This window comes from Penicillium verrucosum (assembly GCF_028828655.1).
Source record: "Penicillium verrucosum strain IBT 35672 chromosome Unknown utg000004l_segment0_segment0, whole genome shotgun sequence".
Classification (NCBI taxonomy): Eukaryota; Fungi; Ascomycota; class Eurotiomycetes; order Eurotiales; family Aspergillaceae; genus Penicillium; species Penicillium verrucosum.
Window position 1 is genome coordinate 2,254,104 of NW_026643213.1, and position 23,746 is coordinate 2,277,849.

At 48.0% G+C, this 23,746-nt stretch overlaps 10 protein-coding genes across 10 annotated transcripts; 4 read left to right on the plus strand and 6 right to left on the minus strand.

The window, feature by feature from the left end:
* Positions 1–981: 981 nt before the first annotated feature.
* N7516_010243 (uncharacterized protein) lies at positions 982–2,379 on the minus strand (the record flags this gene model as incomplete). The annotated part of the gene is made up of 1 exon (XM_057222962.1): positions 982–2,379. The coding sequence occupies one exon, from the start codon at positions 2,377–2,379 to the stop codon at positions 982–984; it is 1,398 nt and encodes a 465-aa protein (XP_057070183.1).
* Positions 2,380–2,578: 199 nt separating this feature from the next.
* Positions 2,579–3,919, minus strand: N7516_010244 (uncharacterized protein; the record flags this gene model as incomplete). The annotated part of the gene is made up of 4 exons (XM_057222963.1): positions 2,579–2,631; positions 2,707–3,064; positions 3,362–3,605; positions 3,669–3,919. The coding sequence occupies 4 exons, from the start codon at positions 3,917–3,919 to the stop codon at positions 2,579–2,581; spliced, it is 906 nt and encodes a 301-aa protein (XP_057070184.1).
* A 586-nt stretch (positions 3,920–4,505) lies between these two features.
* N7516_010245 (glycoside hydrolase family 12 protein) lies at positions 4,506–5,714 on the minus strand (the record flags this gene model as incomplete). Its single annotated transcript, XM_057222964.1, has 4 exons — positions 4,506–4,749; positions 4,819–5,234; positions 5,300–5,358; positions 5,426–5,714. The coding sequence occupies 4 exons, from the start codon at positions 5,712–5,714 to the stop codon at positions 4,506–4,508; spliced, it is 1,008 nt and encodes a 335-aa protein (XP_057070185.1).
* A 991-nt stretch (positions 5,715–6,705) lies between these two features.
* N7516_010246 (glycosyltransferase family 2 protein) lies at positions 6,706–9,096 on the plus strand (the record flags this gene model as incomplete). Its single annotated transcript, XM_057222965.1, has 3 exons — positions 6,706–6,978; positions 7,052–7,771; positions 7,843–9,096. 3 exons carry the CDS (start codon positions 6,706–6,708, stop codon positions 9,094–9,096), a joined length of 2,247 nt encoding a protein of 748 aa, XP_057070186.1.
* A 1,648-nt stretch (positions 9,097–10,744) lies between these two features.
* N7516_010247 (aromatic ring-hydroxylating oxygenase subunit alpha) lies at positions 10,745–11,947 on the plus strand (the record flags this gene model as incomplete). The annotated part of the gene is made up of 3 exons (XM_057222966.1): positions 10,745–11,342; positions 11,386–11,425; positions 11,482–11,947. 3 exons carry the CDS (start codon positions 10,745–10,747, stop codon positions 11,945–11,947), a joined length of 1,104 nt encoding a protein of 367 aa, XP_057070187.1.
* A 249-nt stretch (positions 11,948–12,196) lies between these two features.
* N7516_010248 (uncharacterized protein) lies at positions 12,197–13,279 on the minus strand (the record flags this gene model as incomplete). Its single annotated transcript, XM_057222967.1, has 1 exon — positions 12,197–13,279. The coding sequence occupies one exon, from the start codon at positions 13,277–13,279 to the stop codon at positions 12,197–12,199; it is 1,083 nt and encodes a 360-aa protein (XP_057070188.1).
* A 621-nt stretch (positions 13,280–13,900) lies between these two features.
* Positions 13,901–16,525, minus strand: N7516_010249 (putative anaphase-promoting complex subunit Apc5; the record flags this gene model as incomplete). The annotated part of the gene is made up of 7 exons (XM_057222968.1): positions 13,901–14,621; positions 14,677–14,813; positions 14,873–14,979; positions 15,031–15,154; positions 15,204–15,618; positions 15,673–15,766; positions 15,817–16,525. The coding sequence occupies 7 exons, from the start codon at positions 16,523–16,525 to the stop codon at positions 13,901–13,903; spliced, it is 2,307 nt and encodes a 768-aa protein (XP_057070189.1).
* Positions 16,526–16,684: 159 nt separating this feature from the next.
* Positions 16,685–17,780, plus strand: N7516_010250 (phosphoribosylaminoimidazolesuccinocarboxamide synthase; the record flags this gene model as incomplete). The annotated part of the gene is made up of 3 exons (XM_057222969.1): positions 16,685–16,855; positions 16,931–17,264; positions 17,401–17,780. The coding sequence occupies exons 1-3, from the start codon at positions 16,706–16,708 to the stop codon at positions 17,778–17,780; spliced, it is 864 nt and encodes a 287-aa protein (XP_057070190.1). The 5' UTR covers positions 16,685–16,705.
* Positions 17,781–17,963: 183 nt separating this feature from the next.
* Positions 17,964–19,142, minus strand: N7516_010251 (CIA30 family protein; the record flags this gene model as incomplete). Its single annotated transcript, XM_057222970.1, has 3 exons — positions 17,964–18,682; positions 18,780–19,013; positions 19,064–19,142. The coding sequence occupies 3 exons, from the start codon at positions 19,140–19,142 to the stop codon at positions 17,964–17,966; spliced, it is 1,032 nt and encodes a 343-aa protein (XP_057070191.1).
* A 1,007-nt stretch (positions 19,143–20,149) lies between these two features.
* Positions 20,150–23,132, plus strand: N7516_010252 (uncharacterized protein; the record flags this gene model as incomplete). The annotated part of the gene is made up of 5 exons (XM_057222971.1): positions 20,150–20,472; positions 20,523–20,658; positions 20,738–20,828; positions 20,966–21,150; positions 21,207–23,132. The coding sequence occupies 5 exons, from the start codon at positions 20,150–20,152 to the stop codon at positions 23,130–23,132; spliced, it is 2,661 nt and encodes an 886-aa protein (XP_057070192.1).
* Between the last annotated feature and the right edge of the window lie 614 nt (positions 23,133–23,746).

Genomic DNA, 23,746 nt, shown 5'->3' on the forward strand with positions numbered 1-23,746 from the left:
TTTTACATTGTGCAAACCTTAAAACACTTTGGTGGCGAATGAAAATTGAAATACTACGGAGTATATTAGTTAGCAATATATACAATAACGTACAATAATGTATCACATAATCACTACTTCCCTCGGCATACCCTTCTGAATACAATATTGTATAGAGCCCAAAAAGATAATACATGTGTTCATCAACCTCGGGATCTTCTTGGGATCTTCTTGTTGAGTCATCTGCGGACCGTTGGCCCGTGTGGGTTTGCTAAAAATAGTCGCTCCGATCTAAAACAGTTCATCCATATGTTGTAGTCTTCCGAGGTATTGCCACCGTACGTGATATTATACGTCTATCAGATCATTCGGAAAATTACTAAATAACTATCTAGAAACCTGAGGTTGGGATGCGGGTCACTCGCCTACCTAGGTATTCTGATTCTGATTGGTGTATATGTATAAGTTATGAACAACCACATAAATCCTCAATATTTATGTTTCTACTCTGATGTTGTATGTTAGAAACAAATTTAATTCGAACTGCCCGATATCCATCATCTAGTTGGATTGATTCTCATATGTATACCTAATTATATATATAGAAAGGTCATCTATACAGTTTATGCTTTTTACCGTCTTCGCGTACATCTAAAAGGCATCTAAAAGAATATCCCCAAACACATTGGAGTATTCTAGGTCTCAATAGCTCTATACTCGCTTAACTTAAAAGGTGATCCCGATTTAATAATGAGTACGTTACAAAAGTCCTTGGAGAAAGCTCAAGTCAAAATAGCCAATCGGCTGAGGTCCATTTCCCAGTATTGACTGTGGAAAGGTTCTATAGTTCTCTAACATTTTTATACATAATGCTCGGCGTTGAGTGAGAGCATGCGGGGGGGTATCTTATCTATCATTAAAATAATATAACGTGGGTTCCCGGGTTGAATCCGGAGAACCATGCAAATCGAAGAATCAAAAGACTCAATTCGAGTGACGAGCTCAGGCTGTTGACTCGCCGACTGTCTTGGGCGCGACGTCCTCCACGGTGACCTGCACCTCGTGGCTGTGTTCCAATTCAGACAGAACAATCCACGTGGGGACGAAGGCAAGAACAGTGATTCCAAAGTTCAGACCGATGCTGATGAAATGGTTGGCACCACCTTCGGTCTGCATGGCCCATGCAACGGTTTGTCCCAGAGCTTCGAATCCACGCAGGATTCCACAGTGGTAGGACAAAGATGAGATGTCGGTGCTGTACTGGCCAACCAGCCAGTAGAGGAACTGTTGGAAGGCTTGGCCACTGAAGTTCCAGAAGAAGACGAGCGCATAGGCCTTGTTGAAACCGCTTGTGAACCAGTCGAACATCGGGGGTTCGGATGCGTCGTAGTACTGTTTCTGCAGGACGGTAGCCCAGATCCATGTGCCGATGATCAGGGTAATGATGGAGCAGAAAGCGATTCTGGCGCGGGTCTTGATAAAGATGGATTGGCGGTCGAGTAGGGCGGCCCAGATGAACGAAGATGCGATTCCGGCGAAATTGGTGAGGAACGATGAGAATGCGCGAGATCGAACGGTGAAGTAGGTGGTCAGGAACGTGCTCTGGAAGCCGTTGTAGAAGTAGCTGATGAAGAAGGCAGGGAGGAGAAGGAGAACACGGCGAGTGAAGATCAGAGAAAAGGCAGCCTTGAATTCCTTGGACCAGGTTTCTTTCTTGTCGACAACCACAAGAGAGTGGTCCTTGCGTTGCACCTTCTCGGCAGGACTGAGCAGGAGAGAAATCGGCAGACCGAGACACATGATGACAATGAAGACGATGTAAGTCGAAGCGCTGACCGTTCCCTTTTTGGAGCCCTGTGCATTCAGACCCAGACTGATTGCACCGCCGACAATCGGACCGGAAGACTTGGCAGTCTGCCAGATAGCAATATAGAAAGCGCGCTCCTTGGGACTAGGATAACCAATGATAATTGCGGCCTCGGCAGCCCAGAAAAACCCAGCTGAGATACCGCAGAGCGCGGAGCCGAAGAGCATGAACCATGTCGTAGGGTGGTAGTTGTTAGTGTACAGGCCAGCACCGTAGATCGGGTAACCAATTGCGCCAAGAACCAGACCGTACCGAAGACCAATACGGTTGTTGATTGCACCAGCGGCGACACAAACAATGGCAAACAATCCGTAGACCAGAGCATTGGCCGCGGAGACGGCGTAGGGCTCAGCTGCACCACCTGCTCCGAGGTTGTTCAGTGCATCCCACATTCCAGGTGCGGTGAACGAGACACCACTAGCAACGGCAATTTGGAAGGGAATGGAGCGGTACCAAGACGACCGAGACCGGGTGATAGTCTGAGAGTCATCATGGGTCTCAGAAGTAACTTCTGGCTCAATGGGAGGGGCCATGGTTAAATGTATGCCCTCTTGAGATACCCTTTTGTTTATATATTGAAGACAGTAGAAAAAGAAGAAAGAACAAGGATCAGAAGAAGATATCTAAAAAAAAATTGGATCAAAGGTGGATCCCCCGAGATGTCGTGCTTGATGCCAAGACATTGAAAAGACGGCAGATGGTGTTCTCTAGCTTCGGCACTTCGACGCATCATTAGCCATGGTGATAGTCGCCCAACTCATACTCCGTACTGAGCGAACTAATTGCTGTGATAAAGTTAATATCCAAGACATTTTTTAATATAAAAGACAACAAATAAGACTAGAAGCCTATCCACATACCGCCTTCGAATCTTGTGAGGATAAATCCGACTAGCCTTCCCGTTTCCCCAACATTGTAGTCAACAAGCAAAATCACACCAATCAGGACAGGAATGCTGGTCGCAACAGAAGGAATCCAGAAATTTCGCAGACGATCCGCGGCAACGCCCGCTACTAGCGCTGCTACCACAGACAGCGCCGTTGCGATCGTCGGTAAGGTGTTCACCCGTGAGACGGAGTAAATTTCAGGTTTAGCCTTGAGATATAGACTAAAGGGTGTCGAGTATGGTGTGAAGCTCTGGTCCATTAAAGTCCAATGCACGACAAAGACATACCAATGCCATCGTCCAAAGACTCGCTTGAAGAGACCTTTAATTCGCTTCGTGCTGTTAGACCTTTCAGACGAATGTTGGCAATATTATGCTCGGTCGCTGTTAGGAACCGTGGCTTTGGGCGATGAGGAACATCTGGGAAAATAATATATTCGCTGGTACCAACAGGCCAGTGCCAAAATCTTTAATATATAATTAGAATCAAATACCTCCATCCAGGCAATCCACGTCTCCCCTCCAAATTTGTATAAGCAGCAGCCTGCAAATAGCCCGCGAACATAGTCCCAAGTGGAGAAGCGACAAAGAAAAGCGCAACCCGACGCGTCACTTCGCCGGGTTTATACCACGACCCGATGACATAGATGACGGAAGAAGCGCATTGCGTATATCGTATTCAGATTTTGGGCCCAAGCACAGCCGAATGTGGAGAGTCCCCATCCGATTTCTAGGGTTGGCAGCGCGATGTTGATTCGCGTGCGCGTTAACCAGTAGCAGGCTGGTATCATGGAGGTGCAATACGAAGCCCAGAATACCGCTGTCATGAAGTTCAATTCATTGCCATGCAGATTCAGGTCTTCTTCCATGCCTCTATGATAGGTTGTTAGTCACCGGAGTTGTCTGCTATAGTTACTGAGGGTATTGCCGACTAACGATACATAGGCATTGGTGGTCGCTTGTTGGTCAAGGTATTTGGTGAAGAATGAAAGGCAGCCAAAGATTAAGATCATGATATCCAGTTTGAGGACCAGCTTTTTCTCTAGGTGTGACATGCCCTTGGGATACCATTTGATATAGGTAAGGAATCGGAGCCATAGCCCATCTGGTGACTCAGGATTGGATTGTACTCCATGATCAGATACTTCATGAACCGACTTGGTATCAATTGCATTTGAATGCTCCATATTCGAGTATTCGGGTTGCTTGAAGCTCGTACAGGGTGGACAGCTGAAATCGAGAATCCAGAGTTAACCCAGTGTCTATGATAGCAATCATCCATTGCTTGCGGGTATTCTTATATTTCTTGCATGTTCTGCTGGCTAGTTGCAAGCCTTGATAATGGAAGATGCGACGATTATCACGTCTGATGGTGTCATCTGCGCATACCTGCACCTGCCGCTTCATCTTGCGGAGAAATCACGAATCTCGGAAACTGGCCGAGTTTGACATGCGCGCGTTCTCATTACAGGTAACTGAACTCGGGATATCGAAATCAGCTTAACTTGAATGATCAGATTCCTAATCTAAAAGGAGATTTGGAAGAGTGGGATAATTCTTCCTCATTTTCAGAGGTTGAATGCTGGGCAAATAATTGACGAGGCCCGGAGTAATCCGAGCTTAAGTATCGAGCTCAAGTAACGAAGATAAGACAATGAAGATTCAGAACTGACATGATGTATAACGCTTGATGTGTGTTGACGTGAATATGTGAATAGAAAATGCCGGAAAATACATGCTCATAATCATACAATATACTATACTCCTTCGTCCTTAGCTCCTGATGTCGATCTTGTACTGCTCGGCCCAGAATGTGACATTCTTGTTCACAGAGTAGGTTTCTGTTCCGAAACTGAGACTGCCAAGATAGTCATCCTTGGCCGGGTAGTCACTTCCTTCCAAGTTATACAGATCGGTAATGAGAGGGTAAATGTCTCCAGTGAACTTCTCGACGATCGTTTCCGGAACCCAGGACAAGACATATTGTCCGTTGTCATTTTCACCCTCGTAAAGCGTGCTGATGAAAATAGATGTTAGCGTATGCAGGGCTATGTCAGTTACAAACAAGTTTCAACTCTCCACTCACAAGGTCGTTCCTCCCACGGTCCTCTTGATTCCTGGTTTCCCCCATCCAAGAGGCTGGGCCTCCTCGTTTGACATCCAGAACCAAACCATGACCTCGAATTTCGCCTCAGTTCCATTCTTGGCTTTGTCGGCATCGGTGTCCAAGAACATATCAATGGCGACGTTTGTGGCAAGGTTTTCGTCTGTCAACGCTTGTACATCTGTTGACGCAGCAGGGGTGTCACCCACTCCATATGTCCAATGCAGGTCAAGATACAACTCTGTGATCTTATCCATTTCCTTTGGCAACACATCGTCGACGCGAATATTCGGGTATCCGTGGACAGGCGCAGTCTGAGGGCCAGGGTCGAATTGCCAGGTGATGGAGAACTCGGGAGCAGTCTGGGCTGCATAAGTCTGGTTGACTAACGTTGTGACCTAAGTTAAGATGTCACATTAGTACGCCCTTAGGAAAAGTATAGATGGGTATGTTCAATGCATACATTCATGCACAGCCCGTTTCCTGTCGTATCCTTTTTCACACCCCATTGATTGGGGTTCACTGTAGTCTCGGTTAGTCTTTGTTTAGGGGTCAACAGCACCTGGGCTGGTAGTTCGAGGATACTTACGGGTGTATTGCTCAGTCTTTGACGGTGGGGTTATTCCCCAAGATAGTTCACAGTATTGGGTGTTCTGTATGCCGTTGTTCGTGACAGTGTCATGACCACCGCCACCGCCAGTGCTGTCGCTACCGCCGCCACCGGATTCGGTGCCATCGTTGGTGCTCCCCCCGGTGAATAGAGGCTTCTGACCTGTAGCGGCTCGGTGGGCGTCAATTCCCATAAGAGCTCCAACGCTTCCCCCGACTGGGATGGCCACAAGGACCGTATTGACAATCAGTCCTATTCCAAAGACCATGATTAAACGCAGGTGGTATAAAGCAAAGAAATTAACGATAGTGAGTAAGTGAAATGATAAGCAACTCGAAGAAGGGGAAAAAAGAAAGAAAAAAAAAAAAAAAAACGACAAGCAAGTTGAACAGCGAATAGCAAAGGCGAAATCTCGGTATCACATCCCACACAATATGTGGATGAGTGGATGGGTGGATTGGGGGAGATGCATCGGGTTAGTATGTTTAGGACGATCGAAGCGGAACTAAGCGTTGACCACACAAGTCTTGTTGATAAGAAAAGGGTTCTGAGTGGGGTCTTTTTTTTTAAAAAAAAAAAAGAAAAAGAAAAAAAGAAAAAGGTTAGCGTGGTAATGGTGTGCTCATATACCTCCCCGTACATTCACTTTGCAGTTGAACATTACGAGAATTCAGGTACAGATCAGGTACAGAACCACATCATGTACCTGATGGGGAAACTTTCATTTATTGGTATATTATGATTGGTCCGATTAGGTGGCAATTTTGAACTTTGGAAATTGAAAATGGAAATTTGTAATATTACTGAAATATACAAAAAATAAGAGAAGACAAAGACAAAGACCAAAACCAAAACCAAGACCAAGACCAAGACCCAAGACCCGCTTGATGCAACCAGCAAATACTGACCAAATCAGGTACATTGCGTAAGAAACCACTGTAACCACTGTTAGAAGTGAAACATTACGTTGAAAAGAAAATTGAAAAAACATAAAAATCTATTTTTGCTCGCGACTATCCCAAAGCGGTCATGCACCCTCGGTCCTTGGCCGCACTAGCCTCAGGGCTTAACAATCTGGTCCCTTTGAGATCGCCGGTACCGTGCGCTAAAATACTTCTACGAATGTGAGACTTTTCTCTTCCATTCTTCCATTCCAGCTCTTTGGGCTGATCACACTCGTTTTCAACGTTTTCAACGTCCTCAATATCCCACATTCCTCAGCTTTTGACTTTACATAATCTATAACTTTTGGTCTCGAAATGGACAGACGACATGGTCCTGACGATCAGGACGAAAAGGTAGAGCTGAATACCTATCGAAGCGGCTTTCATACAAACAACAGCTTTGAACATCCAGAGCCTTTCTCGCCCTCACCAGTCTCACCAAGGCCTCTTACTCCAGTCAGACCGGGTCATTTCCCTACCGATGAATACGGCCAACCTATTTGGCTTCAACCCACCGCTCGAATGTCGGGTCACTCTGATTGGGACACGCGGACGCCGTATGACTCCCGGTCCGCTTCGCCAACTCTAGTAAGTACCGATCTTTTCTCTGTGCTCTCTATTCTCGGTATAGATCACGGCCTAACAAGTTCTCCCCGTACAGTATCAAAACAATGGAGTCCAGGAAAGTCACCAGAGTTTGGCTCCTCTAGTGACCTCACCTGCTCCTCCAGCATTTGAAAAGGATTGGGTCAAATCCGGATCCATTGCTCGCATTCATGACCGCGATGATGCGGAAACATGGAAAGGGTGGAAGAGATGGGTGTTTTTCCTCGTACCCTTTCTCACATTGGCCAACACTGCAATCTACTTGTTCTACCTTGGTCTGAGAATAGCCTGCATTATTATGGCTCAAAACATTGCCCACGTCTCATACTCTGGAGCTTGGATCTTTGTGGCCATCGAAATCACTGTTGCGATCCCCTCCCTCATGCACAACTGCTGGACTATGATGGCTTTGAAGAAGAGAGGCCGTGCCAAGCTAAGATTGACCGGCAATGAATGTCCTACGGTGGATGTGTTTATCACTTGCTGTGGAGAGGACGACGAGGTTGTGATCGATACCGTCCGTGGTGCGTGTGACCAGGACTACCCCCGCGACCAGATGAGGGTCATCATTCTAGATGACGCCAAATCCCCCACCCTCGAGGCAGCCTGCAACGAACTCGCCGTGAACCACCCCAACGTCATTTACATGGCTCGTGAAAAGATCCCCGGAAAGCCCCACCACTTCAAGGCAGGTAACCTGAACTACGGTCTGGATCAAGTCAACCTTTTGCCGGGAGGCGCCGGCCAATTCATGGCCGCCCTGGATGCTGATATGGTAAATTACAAATACCCAGTTCACATTGAAATTGAAATTTGTGTACGGAAGTACTGACTGACGATCTGCAGATTCCCGAACAAGACTGGCTTCGCGCGATCCTTCCCCACTTGTTGGTGGATCCCAAAATGGCCCTTGCATGTCCGCCCCAACTTTTCTACAACACCCCTGCATCCGATCCGCTGGCCCAGAGTCTGGATTTCTTCGTGCATGTTATTGAGCCGATCAAGGATGCACTCGGTGTGGCTTGGTGCACTGGATCCGGTTACGTCGTTCGACGCGAGGCTCTCGAAGAGATTGGCAACTTCCCGCTTGGTTCTTTGGCTGAAGATGTCGCGACCTCGACACTCATGCTTGGCAAAGGATGGAGAACCGCATACATTCACGAGGCTCTTCAATTTGGTACCGTGCCGGAAGACTTTGGTGGACATCTCAAGCAGCGTACGCGGTGGGCAATTGGAACCGTCGACACAGCTGCCAAGCTGAAGTTCTGCCTCTGGGGTGATGCCGTTCGACAGATGACCTTTGCTCAGCGTTTCTCTGGCTTCCTCTACGCAACCCTCAGTGTCTACACCCTCCTGCTGACCCTTTCCCTCTTTGCCATCCCGATCATCCTCTTGTGGGGCAAGCGTCTGGTCGCCTTCGCGACTGAAGAGCAACTCCGCTGGCTGATCTGGTCCTGCTTCGCCGCAACCATCTCCAACCGTCTCTGTGAGCTGGCCCTGTTCATCCCGGCAGGCTATCACACCGGTCAACGAGGCTCCCGTTATCAACTTTGGATGTCGCCCTACATCGCTCTTTGCATTGTGCGCTCCTTCCTCCTGCCCACCTGGCTGGGCGGTCAAACCCAAGCCTTCAAGCCAACGGGTTCTCTGGGCTCCACTCTGAACGAGCGCGACCCAAAGAAGTCTAAGAACATGTTCGTCCGTCTGCGCGTGATCCTGCTCAACTACATGGCCAGCTTCCACCTTGCCTTCGTCTACGTCACCCTCGTCGGAGTTGTCATCTCCTCTTACCGCTGCTGGGCCCAGAACTCGGGCTTCCGAGATATCATCCTCTGCCTCATCACTCACGCTTTCTGGCCCCCGCTTACCTTCCTTTTCATCTGCTCTTCGCTGTGGACCCCGGTCTCCTATGCGATCGATCCTCCCCGGATGCCAGACCGTGAGGAACTTTTGACCCGCGACCCTAAGACTGGTGTGGCGCACCCGACCAAGCAGAGTAAAAAGATCGCCTTCGGTGGCCAGGCCGCTTGGTTCGAGCTTGAATATACGGTTGCCACCGTAGCCACGATTTTGGTATTCATCTACTCGTTTATGTTCTAATGATGAGTTCCTCATATGCGACTTTTTGGAAATCTGTCTGTATAGCTAACGTGTCATGCTTCAATTGCAAGCCTTTGGTTTTGTTTTTGTTTTTGTTTTTGTTTTTGTTTTTTTTTTTTTCGCGCGTTATATGTATCTACACTTTGGGGAGTGGCGTTCAGCTTTTGTGACTTTCAAGTGTACCATTTACAACTGCATATCGGATCTTTGTGTTATACGGAGTACGGAGGTGCATCAAAATACATATATTGATCGACTCCATAAAAAAAATGACCTATCACGGGGGCTGTGTATACAACATACAACATAACAACATTATATTCTGCAAATAGTCGGCGATCAATCTTTAGATCCCCTCTCAGCCAATCATTTAAAACGCTGATTTAATACCGGACTGATACGGGTTAAATTACCTCTCTATTGTAAATTACCTAGGTATTTACTCCGTAGGTATCTACAACATAACATATATTAATTCTATTCTGCATCGAGGCCTGATAACCCGTGTCTACGTATGTGTTTGCCTTGCTGTATTGCTTACTTAGTGTGCATTGATCGTCAATGTATTCTGACCTGGCACTTTTATCGGACATGTTGATATGTTCTTTCGATCTCTGGGAATTATCATCACCGCTGTTTTGCTGACGTAGAACCTGTGTTCTTGGAAAGCTTGACGCGAATTGACTCATCGTGTTTTTTCAAAGTTGAGACTGTTGTATTCATTTAATATATATAATCAGAGACAAGGGTTCATTACTAGCTCACACGTTAGCTCCAACACTGGCTCTTTGTTGGTCTCGACCCCCTCATTACTGAAATACGCCACTGGATGCTGCGAGGTTCAAATGTCCCTGAAATATCCTTTTCATTCGCATGAATTCTTTTTTTTTCCTTTCTGAAACTTTGCGAATCATGTATGTTTGTTTACTCGATGAACCTCCCCTCTGTTCTGATCATGCAATAATATGATGTTTACCTCCGAAAATGTCGCCAAGGCAAAAAAGGACCTCGACCCCTGCTTCTGGTGATTACTGCAACATACATATAACTTGTATGTGTTCTGGCGCCGGAGGTTCCGGAAATGAATCTACCTTGTCATTGCCAGTGGTTTATGAAAGATCCTGACTCCTGCGATTACTCCGTACTTATAGACGCTCTCCCCATACCCCAGTTTTCCAGCCCCGTCATATTGGCAAACACTGCCATTTAAGGTATGTGTAAACCGGCGTGGGTCGGATTTACCCCGAACCGTTGACGGGTCGGGGCCTTTATCAGCTGCCCGTCTTACTATACACCAGGACTCTTTTGATGAGAGAAGTTGTTCGATAGGCTTCAAGCCACTCGGTCCGGTTTGTGGTTTTCCGGTCACCTGATCGGTCTTCAGGTATATCTCCCACCAGAAGTGGCAATCTGAACACAATCAGTCTCCAACTATGTCACCGGACTCGGTTTCGAAAGGTCGAGATCCGGTTTATACTTCGGGATGGTTGTTCCAAGCCCCGTGGTTCATGAATTGGCTACGATCGTGATGGCTATTTAGAAGCGTAAACGTCGCCGTGTTCAAATTTAGTCTATAGCAACTTCAAAGTGCAACTATCATTTACTACATATCCAATTACAAAGATATCTCTTTGAATTTGTATTCACAATGTCCTTCTTGAAGAACTTCTTCGGTACATCCGCTGTCCCAGCGAAAGATGACCCAGCGAAAGATGAAATGAAACCGATCCGTGCTCTACCCGCTTCCTGGTATACATCCCAGGATATGTACGAGCTTGAACGCCGATCTATCTTCTCCCGCAAATGGCTCCTTACTACACACAAGCACCGAGTCCCCAACACTGGTGACTGTGTCCGCTACGACGCTGCCGGCTACGAGTTCATCGTCGCCAAAGACAACAATGGAGACATCACTGCGTTCCACGGCAACGATCTCTTCCCTGCCCATGTACACATTGACCGAAATGGATTCGTCTGGGTGAATCTGGACGCCAGTGAGACCCCCGAAGTTGCCTGGAAAGACGACTTCGAGGGCGTCGACGAGCAGCCCCGGTTCGAGCACTACAACTTCGAGGAATATAACTTCGACCACACATGGGATATGGAGGGCGACTTCAACTGGAAGATCCTAGCCGATAACTACAACGAGTGCTACCACTGTCTAGTCGCTCACCCGGATATCCCCACCATCGCAGACCTCAACTCCTACTATGTCAAGACAAAGGCCGGCCACATCCAACACTACGGTGCCCCCCCGACCTGACCAGATCGCGAAGGGATTCCGGATAGCAACTACCTATTTCTGGCCTAATGCTTCTTTCAATGTCTCGTGAGTATATATCTATCCTTCTCGGATTCTATCAAAAGCTAACATTGATTCCTTAGTCCCAACTTCTTCTTCATGCAGCGTTTCACCCCTACCAGCCCGACGCAATGTATGATGCGCTACGAGGTCTACCGTCACAAGGACGCCACCGATGAAGCCTTCAATGTCATCAGCGACATGTACAAACGAATCATGTCCGAGGACAAGTACCTGTGCATGCACTCGCAGAAGAACCTCAACGCTGGTGTCTTCGTCAACGGCCTGCTTCATCCCGAGATGGAACGGGGTCCACTTCATTTCCAGAAGACCGTGCGCGAGGTCGTCACAGAACACCATGCCAAAGAAGAGGCGGCGGGTCACCAGATTTGGCCTGCGGAGCACGATCTTCCTGCGGACGTTGCTGTCGGCCACGATCAAGAGAATGTCGCTCTCCGTTCAGGTGGACACAACTACGAGGTCGAGGTCGACACTTTCAAGGATTCCATGGGTTCCGGTCTCTCTACAGTAACGGCAATTGCTGTGTAGGGCTGGTGATTGGGTCGGGAAGAGACAACACGATTTACGATAGTTTGATATTGCGTTCTACTTTTAGCCATTTGATGATAATTATTAAGAGATTGGTTTGCTTATACGGAGTTTATAGCCTTGACAGAATGAATTACTGGTTTTATTTTCTTCAACGTACTACGTCCTCAACCAAGTCTATATCATATAGGCTGATCATTATATTCATATATACATACATACACGCCCCCACAGGAAACGAACGAACAATCACTCAGCCCAGTCAACAAGGAATTCATCCAACAAATCATAATTAGCCCTTTCTCTCTCCCTCCGCCCGCGAAGCAGATCGGCACCAATATCAAACTTGGGCTCGGGACTAGAACTAGAACGACCCTCCTCCTCCGGCGACGCAGCACGACTCGAAACATTGAAACGTCGACCAACATCTGTCTTCCTCCCTTCACCACTCCCAGCCAAGAGCTTGATATTAGGTATCTCAGACTCGAAATCTCCCAAATCAAACTCGATCCCAGGCCGTCTCTTTGCGTTATGTACTTCACGCCCCTGATCTGATCCCAAGGCCGTTTCCGCACTAAGCATAGAAGAGCCACGCCCATGAGTCGGCCCGGGATACTGATATGTCTCATGCAATGACACCGGCGACACAGATCTATTCATGCGGCTATCATTATGATCAATCGAATCAACACTCCGCGGCGACCACGGCAATCTCTGCTCAACACAATCCTCCTGCACGTCATGTCTACGAGCACCACGCATATACACCCTCGCCGGGTCAGGGTCAGGATCACGGGAACATTCTCGATGCTGACATCCATCCGTCAACAACTCCGTAAGAAGGACATTTAACTGCGCCAGTCGTTTAACCTGTCTGGTAGGAATGGCGTCGTCGACACACGGAGTCGATTTCCTCTTACGGGTCGTCTGCACGCCCATGTCGGTCTGCGTTTGCGTTTGCGTTTGCGTGTGCGCTTGCATCTTCTCGGGCAATCTTCTTGCATCTCTTAATCCGCGAGATTCAAATCTCGGCGACTGTCTAGCTTCCATCTTCAACACCTCTTCTTCATCATAGGCGATAGCGGGCTTAAATCCGATGCCGTGGTCCGTGAGGACCTGGTTGAGATAGTTGACGCGGCTTTCGAGGAAGGCTACGTAGCTGCGTGGTACTTCTTGTTTTGTGAGGGGGTCGTAGCCCACGCAGCGGACTTGGGCTTTTTCGCATGACTCGCAGCGAGGGAGGCGTTGGTCGCAGCGGTGTTTGCGGAGTCGACATCTGTTGCAGGCGGAGACGCTGCGGAATGGAGGGGCTGGGGGTTCAGTTGGTAACATTTTGTGTAGTGTGTTTACGAAGTAAATGAAATAAACGAAGTAAATGAGATATAAATATAAATATATATATATATATATATATAAATATAGGGCTAAGGTATATTGAACTCCGAAACTATGTGCTTAACTATGGCTGATTGACTTCCAACTCCGGGTTTTATTCCGAATAGGTGCGGGGTGATCTACAACATAGGTATGTTATATTGTATAAAGGCCTTCTGTAAATCTAAACACAGTTCATTTCTACCTTAACTCCCTTGGAATCTGTATATATATTGTAGATATTGTATATTGTAGATTCTACAAAGTAGATGACTCGAATGCGGAAACGCTTGACCCCCACGCCAGAACCAAAATCGCACGCAATCAGTCAATCCTTCAAAGCCATACTGCTTGTTCCCGCATTGCTTCGGAAGTAGGGCAAATAGTGTAGTCTATCTTACTTACATTATTCGTCTGATACCAGTAATAACTCTATACTTTGAACGGATGTGGAATTGTGGAATATATATATCCGTGGACTCGCGGGCTTTTACAATGATAGCCTATTAAACAGTCATTTGCTTACATTTCAATAACCAGACATTCTTCTAAGTGTATATTATTGTTTCTGTGAGGTATTCATGTTCCAGTTCGTAGTCTCCGCAGATCCAGATACTTGGCAGCATAATCATTAGCCAGTACTGGATCCCCCGTAAGATGCATAACAGTAGCCTTCTTAGCCATCATCTCCGTCTGCCCCTTGATATCCTCAATTTCCTCGAAATGATCATACGCCGAATCAATATACCCAAGAGCACGGTTAATGTACTCCTTCCTCGCAGACGTGGAGTCCCGCCCCTGCAGGCTCCATAGCTCACCCGCCATGCCCATATTCGCATCCACAAGAAGTGAATACGCATACGCGATAAGACTGTAGTTTTCGGACTCTAGGACCTGGGCCAGGATGCTCTCGACGAGTTCGCCCGTGGCTGCAAATTCACGCAGACTCAGTAACACCGTGGCTAATGTGCAGATGGCTTCCCAGAGGTCGGCGAGGACTTTGGAGCGATGTGCGATGCTGGCTGCGCGCATGGCAAGGGAGAAGCCGCGTTGCGGTTGGCCGGATTTGCCAAGGATTTGTGCTTTTAGACACAGTAGTTTGATCTGGGAGTGGATGTCGAAGTTTTCGGGTTGCATAGAGTGCGCGGCTTGCTCGACCATTCTCAGGGCCCGACCGTAGTCGCCTTGGCGCATGGTGAATTCTATTGAATAGAAGGCTAGAAGCATGCGCAAGTCGAAGTCTCGGAGTTGTACTGCTTGGAGTTGGGATAGAATGTGTTCGACGGCCACCTTGTCATCGCTGTAGGTTTGTTAGAAATGGATCTGTAAGAAGTGATAGAGTCGGGAGTACCTACCGACAGATTTGTCGTCGCAATTGCAGTAGCCCTGAATAATAAGTCCAGGCGTTGTTGTATCTGAAAGATCGGAGCTTCTCTGGGTCGATCTGATTCAGCCGTGTGAATGCCTCCTTGTAATTGCCTTTCTGTGCCAACTATAGGTAATGAATCAGCATTTCTGTTATACACCTCCAGAGAAAGCCAGCTGACATACTATTTGGCAATTTCGGAATGTGATCTTGACAAAGTCATCATGAGGTTGGCCCTCCGAATAGCACTCGCGGAATACCTCGGTATTCAGCCAAGCAAGGTGAGTAGCCCCTGTCAGCTGTATTAGCGCCATCGCAATTATTATCACACTTAGTATCATACCTATCCTGGCGTACATGGAGCTCTGTAACAGCATGTATGCACCTGTGGGAGTCGTCACGCTCTTTGTCACATTGACGTGGGATGCTCGCACGAAAGATTCGACTATTGATGCAAGACTCTCTCCCTGTTTATCATTAGCATCAACCTGGTCAAAAGGAAACAAGAATCCTTACTTGCTGCATCTCTAACTTAGCTTCACTAAGTAATGTGGTACTCATCAGAGACCACATGCCAGTCTCCTTGGATTTGGCTTTGAGGAAAGCGAGTCCCTCTTTTTCATTACCCAGCATTCCACTGTTCTGAACTTCCCGCATCTGCTCTGGGAAAGCTTTGCCGAAGTGATACAGCCAGCTCATGCAGAAGTTCAGGCAGTTCATATCGTGAGACTCGCGAGCAATTGCCACAGCTTCTTGCACGGCGGAAATAGCTTCACTAAAACACTCAAAATCTGCTTGCATGATAGCTAGGTTTAGAAGCGCAAATTGATATGCACTTCGGTCGAGATTCGCGTGCATGGTGTAGTCGAAGTAGCGGTGGAGATTGTCAAATGCTGAGGTATAGTCTCCAGCCCTCCAAGCGTCGAGATATCTGGCATTTTGTCAATCACAAATGTACATCGATAATGATGTATACAACACTTACTCCAGGTAATACATCATTACTGGAACCGAAGCCTCTGAGGTCATGATGCGTTTCAGCTGAGCCCTCATTCCATCCGGAACTCTGCCTCCCATTCCTGTGTCCGTTAGCACATAGCCATGACAAGCTGGAAAAAGAATTGCGTACTTTGCAGTTCACTGACTTGGAACTCGATCAGTCGCTCGGCATCCTTGACGCTAACCTCTCCTTCTCCATTCTCATCATCTTCAATGTCACCATACACCACCTGTGAAAGGTGGCTAGTTGAATCCAGTCCCAAGTCGCGTAGGTTAACATCAACGGCGATTTCCTCAGCTTCATGATGTCTGCGACTCCAGTAGCTGTAAGTGGGTAGACGGTATCTGACAAATCCCGTCCAGAGCTTCACGGAGTCGTGAAACTGTAGCCGCGTATATTCAAGATAAGCTCTCCGTACGAACGCGCCAAGCGGCGAACTCCTGGACAGGCGCATGCGATCATCTGCCACTGGTGCAATCCCATTATCCCTGTCATGGATCAAATCCTCGCGCGTTTTAGCCAGGAGGGACGGGATAACCTCGCCGAAGAAAGTCTCCAGCGCATCCAGCGAGTCGATGGACCAGACGTTCTTCAGAAACAAGTCCCAGAGCGTGCGCCCAGGAATAGAGGAATCATGACGAGACAGGCATTCTTCAAGTGCTGAAACTGTCGGCAAGTAATGCTCCTCCCATTGCTTATCGGCGGCATCTAGTGGGAACAGACCCGCTGTGAGGAACGAGAGGACGTCAATAGCAGAAGAATTGGGCACGACGCCTTCAGTGTAGAGTGTGACTAGACACAGCAAAGAGACTCTCCAGGGAGTCAAATAACGCGTCATTTTTGCCTTCGACTATGGCTGCCACATCTTGCTGTGTTCTATCGACGGTATTGTTCCAAGGGCGCGCGTGTTGGGATAATTGATCGACACCTGAGGCTGCAAGGCTGCGATGCGGGACAAGCACTCGGGAAAAAAAAGATGACGCAGAACAACTTTCCTCAGCAACTCACCAATTGAACAATGGCCCAAGCTCTGACTACCACAGATTTGCAGGGTGCCTTGCCCCTTATTGCCAGAGGCAAGGTCCGCGACCTCTATGAAATTGACGATAAGACCCTGCTCTTCGTTGCGAGCGATCGCATCTCCGCCTACGATGTGATCATGGAGAATGTATACAATTCCCCACACCAACACCACTATTATCTAGTCAAACTGCTTGCTAATTCTAGTCATTCTCCAATATAGGGTATCCCCAACAAGGGTGTTCTCCTCACTCTCTGCACGCAAACGTGGTTCAAAGCCCTGACAGAGGCAAACCCCTCCCTCCGCACCCACTTCATCACCCTCGACCTCCCACCCCAGATCCCGGAATCCCTCCGCCCAACCCTGCAGAACCGTAGTATGCAAGTCCGCAAGCTGCGCATTCTCCCCATTGAGGCAATTGTCCGTGGATACATCACCGGCTCCGCATGGAATGAATACAAGAAGTCCGGCACCGTGCATGGAATCAAGGTCCCCGCCGGTCTGCAGGAGAGCCAGGCCTTCCCCGACGGCCCTATCTACACCCCCCAGTACGAAGGCAGAGCAGGGCGAGCATGATGAGAACATTCATCCGGACCAGGGTATGTTCTTTTCGTCAAATCTGTTGGCTTGATATATCAGTACCAGATATATAGTTCACGAGACAAGACCTCCACCTAACACATCACTTACAGCTGTCGCCATTCTGGGCGAATCCTACGCCTCGACCGTTGCCAAGATGGCCGTTGAGCTCTACAAGACAGCACACGAGTACGCTCTCGAGCGTGGTGTGATCATCGCCGATACCAAGTTTGAGTTTGGAGTCGATGAGGAGACTGGTGAGGTCGTCCTGGCTGATGAAGTCCTGACGCCTGACTCCTCCCGCTTCTGGCCTAAGGAATCCTACGCTGTCGGACGTGGCCAGGCTAGCTTCGACAAGCAGTTCCTGCGTGACTGGTTGGTCAGTGAGGGTCTCAAGGGTAAGGAGGGTGTGCGCATGCCTGATGATATTGCCCTTAAGACAGCGGAGAAGTACCAAGAGGCTTGGGAGAAGATCACTGGTGGTAAGATCTAGAGTGAGGTATACGGTTAAGCCCGCTATATTGAGGGATATATATGATTCACAAGTGTAGATTTTGTGTTTGTTTATGATTGATTCGAGACGAAAATGAAATTCAAGTATCATGTTCAACGGTTGGCTCACCATGGAGGCAGCAGAGATTATTATACACATATATGGCTATATCTTGACCTACCTTTACTCCTCCCACTCAGACTTCAAGCCCTTGAGACCCTTCTTATTTGAATCCCGCTCCTGCTGCTTGCTCTCTTCCTTGATGGACTTTTTGGGCGTATGAGTCCAACCAGAGCTAGCACCCTCATCGAGAGGCAGCGCATTATCACCACAAATACGTCGCTCCTCTTCAATCTCCGCCTCACTGAGGCCATTCGTCGCCCAGATCTTATGAATGCGTAGATCAAAGGGACCCTCGACACGGTCAGTGAGACCAATGCCAATACTCTTAACACGCTGGCGAGTCAAAGAGGTCTGGGGTTCAATGACAAAGCCGTGATTCGTGCGCACAAACGAGTTAAATGGCAAGAGGACAGTCTCCCATCCATTCGAGCCAGACGTCGTTGTACTGGTAGAGGTGGAAATGATTGTCGATTCAGGTGGGACGTCTGAAAGCGCGGAAGGCAGGCCACTGGGATATAAATCCTCAACGGCATCGGGTGAGTCTGCCTGGAAGTCATAGTCTTCCTGTGAGTTCGGTGTGTCACGCAGGCGGTGGTGTCGTGTGTATAGTCTGTGCTGGTGGATATCCGTCTCAACGACCGCGTCTGTCTGCACGTTGACGGTGTACCGGCGGCCGTCGGACTTGATGCGCAGGGCAAGATACGCGTAAGGATCAACGTCCCAGACGAGCCGACCGAAGAGCCAGAAGCCTCGGTCTTGGTTGCGGAACGCGGCGTAGCCTGGTTTGCGGATATTAGCTGTTTTCTTTTCTTCTTTTCTTCTTTTTTCATGGCCACTTGGATGTGTCACTACTTAGGTAGCAGGTAGCAAACGTACCGGTTCTTTCGACGCGCCAGTTGTCTGGAAGCTTAGTTGAGATGCTACCGTGGAAGCGCGCATGCGAGGGAGTATTTGAAGAAGGTTCAGCTGGTTCATAGTCTAGGCTGGCTGTGCTAAAGCCTCCTACTGCGCGGTCGGCCATGGTTTTGCATCCTGTAACGGTGCCCTCGTCTTCGAAATTCAGGAGTGTATAAGGTTTGGTCGGGGTATGGAGGGCTTCTGTATTCCAAGCTGCGGCAAATTAGTTGAGCTGCAAGACTGACGACATTGACACAACTTACCGATCTTTGATAATCGGCCGAACTCATCGGCGCTGCGTCTGAAGAATCCGCCTTGGGCTAGACGTCGAGTTGGAAACATATTGTAATTGTAATTAAGGAACTCAGGATAGGGAGAAGCCCAGGTCTATCTGGAGTTGGAGTTGCTTAATATCAGTCGGCGCTGCTGCGCTGCTACCGAGGTGGCGTGAACGGGATCGATAAGATAATGAGTGTTTGTGATGTTTGATCTCTCCTCTCTCCTCTCTCCTCCCTTCTCTCTTCTCTTGCCCTAACTTCCTTCATACTTCATTTTCTGTTGTTCTTATAATATTAATATAAGTTATACCCTTGGTTGTTCAATTATCTCAATAATATACACGTCATTATGTTACAACTTTACTTACCAGAGACTCGGGACTTGGTATTCAGAATTCAAGATTCAAGATTCACGCTAAATGCACATATATTTGAAGACTTCCAAGGTTGATCTTCCTTTGACCCTATTGAGCTTAGCACTGCATCAAATTTCATGCATGTGCTGATGGCTGACGACATTCTGATCCTCAGGAGCATCTCATATACTTCGCCAGGCCGACACCTGAATTGGTATGACGCGTATTCACTTTTTCGGAAAGAGATCCAGACTTCATGGCCAACTTTATATGAAGACTCATGGACAATACATGCGCTATAAACATCTTCATGGGGGTCCAGCTCCAATCAGCTTTCTTGATGTCCGATTCTGAACCAGTGGTTTGATAGTCCCCTGAACTACAGAGCCCTGGGTAAGGCTTGATTCTGAGTCAAGACCGCTCCATCTTAGTACTATGAGGGCTCCCCGGAAATATACCGTGGTTAGTTTCATATGTACTTGTCCGTGCTGGGGAATTCCAGCCTTGGAAAGCGGATATTTCGATTTTTGTCCGAATATGGCGACGGAGATGGTTTTCACAGAGGAATATCCCACGTAGTTATCTCAGTACCTCATTCTCTTCTCTCTTCTTTTTTTTCCCCATACATCTATACCACGCTCGTTTGTCGCAGTTGAACCATTCGTTTACCGCAGTACAAAACACTTAGTTACTTTCGTTGCTTATATATCTCCCAATGCCTCCAATGGCGATTCATTACGTCGAACAAAACGACTCTGATCCTAGTATGACTAGGCATAGTGCCCCGGAGCCTACTATCCGGAGGCTTGATGACCATGAGCATACAGCTTCGGAATCTAGTTCTTCTGGGTCTAGTAGCTCGAAACCTAGTACCCCAGAACAACCTGATGCCGAGCCAGTCAAGCCAGCCGACGAAAAGAAGCCGGGAGAGGCAGACACGCCGGTGTACGTCCCGCGTGCAGACCGACTGAATCAAACTCCTAGCAAGGGAAATGCACAGGGACTCTTTCTTCCAGATTGTTGTGTTTTTGTGGGGAAGTATGTATCACCCAGTCTTATTTGATACTATATATATTGACTTTGAATAGCCTCTCCATCAAGGTTTCTCCTGAAAAGTTGGAAGAAGATCTTACAGATATGATCTCTGCATTTGGCCGGTGTCATGTTAAGATCAAACTGTCACAGGGACTGAAGAAATTACCTGTTGGCTTTGTACAGTTCGAGGTGAGTGGTCTTTTATATATATATATAAGATATATAAGATACATAGTTATAAGATTTATATACTAACATACTTAAATAGGACACCAAAGCAGCAAATGCAGCATTGAAACAAAATGGAAATCTGATGCTTCATAATCGAGTGTTGAGATTGGAATCATCTAAGGCCAGACGTAAGTTCCCCTTGGATATTTTTTGTTGTTGGTCTCTTCATCCCATGTCTCTCTGCTCTGCACCTTCGCACTTTCTCACCTTCTCACCTTCTCACCTTCTCATCTTCACTCCTTCTCACACTTTTCCTTTTACTTAGGAACTGCCAATTTCGGTTATCTCTCTGATGCTCCTATCGAAAAATCCGAAGTCCTCGCTGCCTTGAAGGGACGTGGTAGTCTCGAGGGCGTCACTATTGAACACTTTGTCAACCAAGACGGAGTCAAGTCTACCTTTGGCGTTGTCACTTTCGCATATCCCGACGATTACGCAGATGCCCTCCAGGTAAGTCGATTGTCCAATTTTGCTCTCTGACTCTACTGACCACTTGATAATTCTAGCATTTCCAAAACAACCCTGATTACTATATGACCAGGTCCAGTATGGACCCCAACAACGACAACCAGCTTCCTCAGGATTACCCTCCTGCAGGACACAGGCCATCTAACCAGCCTCCTCCAAACCGTGGCAATCAGCAGCGATACAACAACAATGGTCGCAGATCTTTCCATCGTCCATGGCTCAGCGGTAGCAACAACAACAACAGAGGCGGATTCCGAAATGCTCCTGGTCCTGCCCCCAGAAACCAAAACCCACCCTTTGCAAATCATGGCCACAGTCAAAGCTTCAATGGTCAAAACCATTCGCCTCACGGCTCTTTCCATCAGAACTATCCCGGCGCCCAGGGTTTCCCTCAGAACAACTTGAACCAGGGCTATCCCAACCCCAACTTCAATCAAAACTTCTCGGGCAACTTCCACCCGAACTATCAGGGCAACAACTTCCCCCAGAACTACCCCAATCAAAGCTTCGTAGCTGCGGGTGCCTTTCCTAATCCCCCTGTTGTGTTCAACCAAATGCCAATGCATGAAGGTCCACCCCCGCCATATCACACAGAGTACACTGCTATGCCAGCCCCAGGGTATCCTGTGTTTTTGAGCAATCAATCATACCAGCCTCCCAATACTCTTCCTCCAATCATCACTCAGCCCCAGCCTGTTGCTGGTCCTGTTGCTGGTCCTGTTGCTGCTTCTGTTCCCGGTCGCCGGCGACTGCCTCCTCATCCCGACTGTCCATTGGTTGTCTCTAGTCAGCCCCAGTTTGACACCGAACATCATAGGCAAATATACTACGAGCCCTATCCCACCGAGGAGCCCGTCGCAAACATGCAGCCAGGTTGGGCCGGTTACCCAGGTGCCTGTTTCGTGCAGCCTGACTACAACCAGTCCTACCATCCCTACCTATATCCTCGCAGTCGCCAATCTAGCATGGAAAGTCAGCAGAACATCAACTCGCCGTCCAGAGTCAACGAATCCGAGTCAACCTTGACGCAGACTAAAGTCCAGACCCCCGACGTGGAGAGAGGTCGCAAACTAGTTCGGCCGCACCACTCCAACACCGATGGTGGCTGTGACATGGCTCCAGTATCTGCTCCAGCTAAAACCCAGAGTGACCCCGTCTCCACGCAAGCTCTGGATGGTTCCCCGCGAAGGCTTAACACGGCACATGCGAGCAAGTCCGCTGATGCTCAAATGGAGTCCGCCGCACCTGTGGAAGAGCCTACCGAGTCTGAGAACAAACCTGAGAACAAACCTGAGAACAAACGTGAGAACAAACCCACCGAACCTGAGACCGAGCCCAACCCGCCTCAGACTGAATCCATCTGTGCTCCAACTCATGATGAAACAAAAGAAGGGTTGATTGATGAAACCCAGCCACCATTGAAAATCGACACCAAAAATGAAGAAAGCGCTGGGTCTTCCTCCGAGGCTGGCCCCAAGACACCAGACACCGACGAGTCTCGGGAAACCGCTAAACTTCAGACTCCAGCCAAAGATAACTCACTAGAATCAGGCGATACCAAGACCCCTGATACCGTCGAGACCCTCAAGGTAGTCGACAAGGACACCTCAGACAAGGGCAAGTCCCCGGAAGTTGCCACGCCCACTCCAGCCAAGAGTGGCAGAAGACTCGAGCCCGCAGTGCCACAGGACAAATACCAACTGGCCCGCCATGCTTTCCAGCATCGCAAACCCCTCAAGAAAAAGTACCAACCCAAGACCGACACTGGCAAGACAGTTGAGCAGTACACCCGTGAGATTAATGCGCAGCGGGCCGCGGCCGACCCCGACTCGCGTGTCCCTGAACATCTCTTGCAAGAGGTCATCCAAGAGCTCGAGAATGAGCGCAGGGATAATATTCGGAAGAGCCGAGGTCTCGGTCCCAGTGACAAGAGCAGCGTTGGCAGTGGTACTTCGAAGAAGTAGGTTTGATATTGACACGTGATTGAAATGGGGATGAAGGAAGTTATCCGGTTTGATTTGCTTGCTATGACGGGCTGTTTTATTCTTATCTTTTTCTTTCTTTTGTTCCGAGCTCTTTATTCGAATCTGTGTATCTGCTTTTCAGGGAAAAAGAAATAACACCAAAAAAAGGGGAGCATGTATATTACGATGAACATGCTCGATTCAATTATCAAATTTCAATTTTTATTCTGCGACCTTGCTCATTCCTATCTATAATCCAATACATCGTGTACCAATATTAGTTCCTAACAGTTGTATTCTTGGTTCAAGTGCCAAAGATCACCTACCATAAACTGTCCTGAAGTATGAAATATAAAGATAAAGATTGAAGTGGCTCATCGATAATAATATGATCTGATCTGATCTGATTCGATCTGATTTGATTGACACAGCCGGGATGACAACTTAATCCCCGTCCATGTAAACGCCGAGACCGAAAGCCGGTTTATATGTACAAAATGCTTCTCGATGCCAGGTTGCATGCCATAGATACCGAAACCGAATGCCAGTGGGGGGGGATAGTAATGCACGCCGAACAAAAAGAAAAGAACGCAGGAAAGAAGAAAATGGCAAGT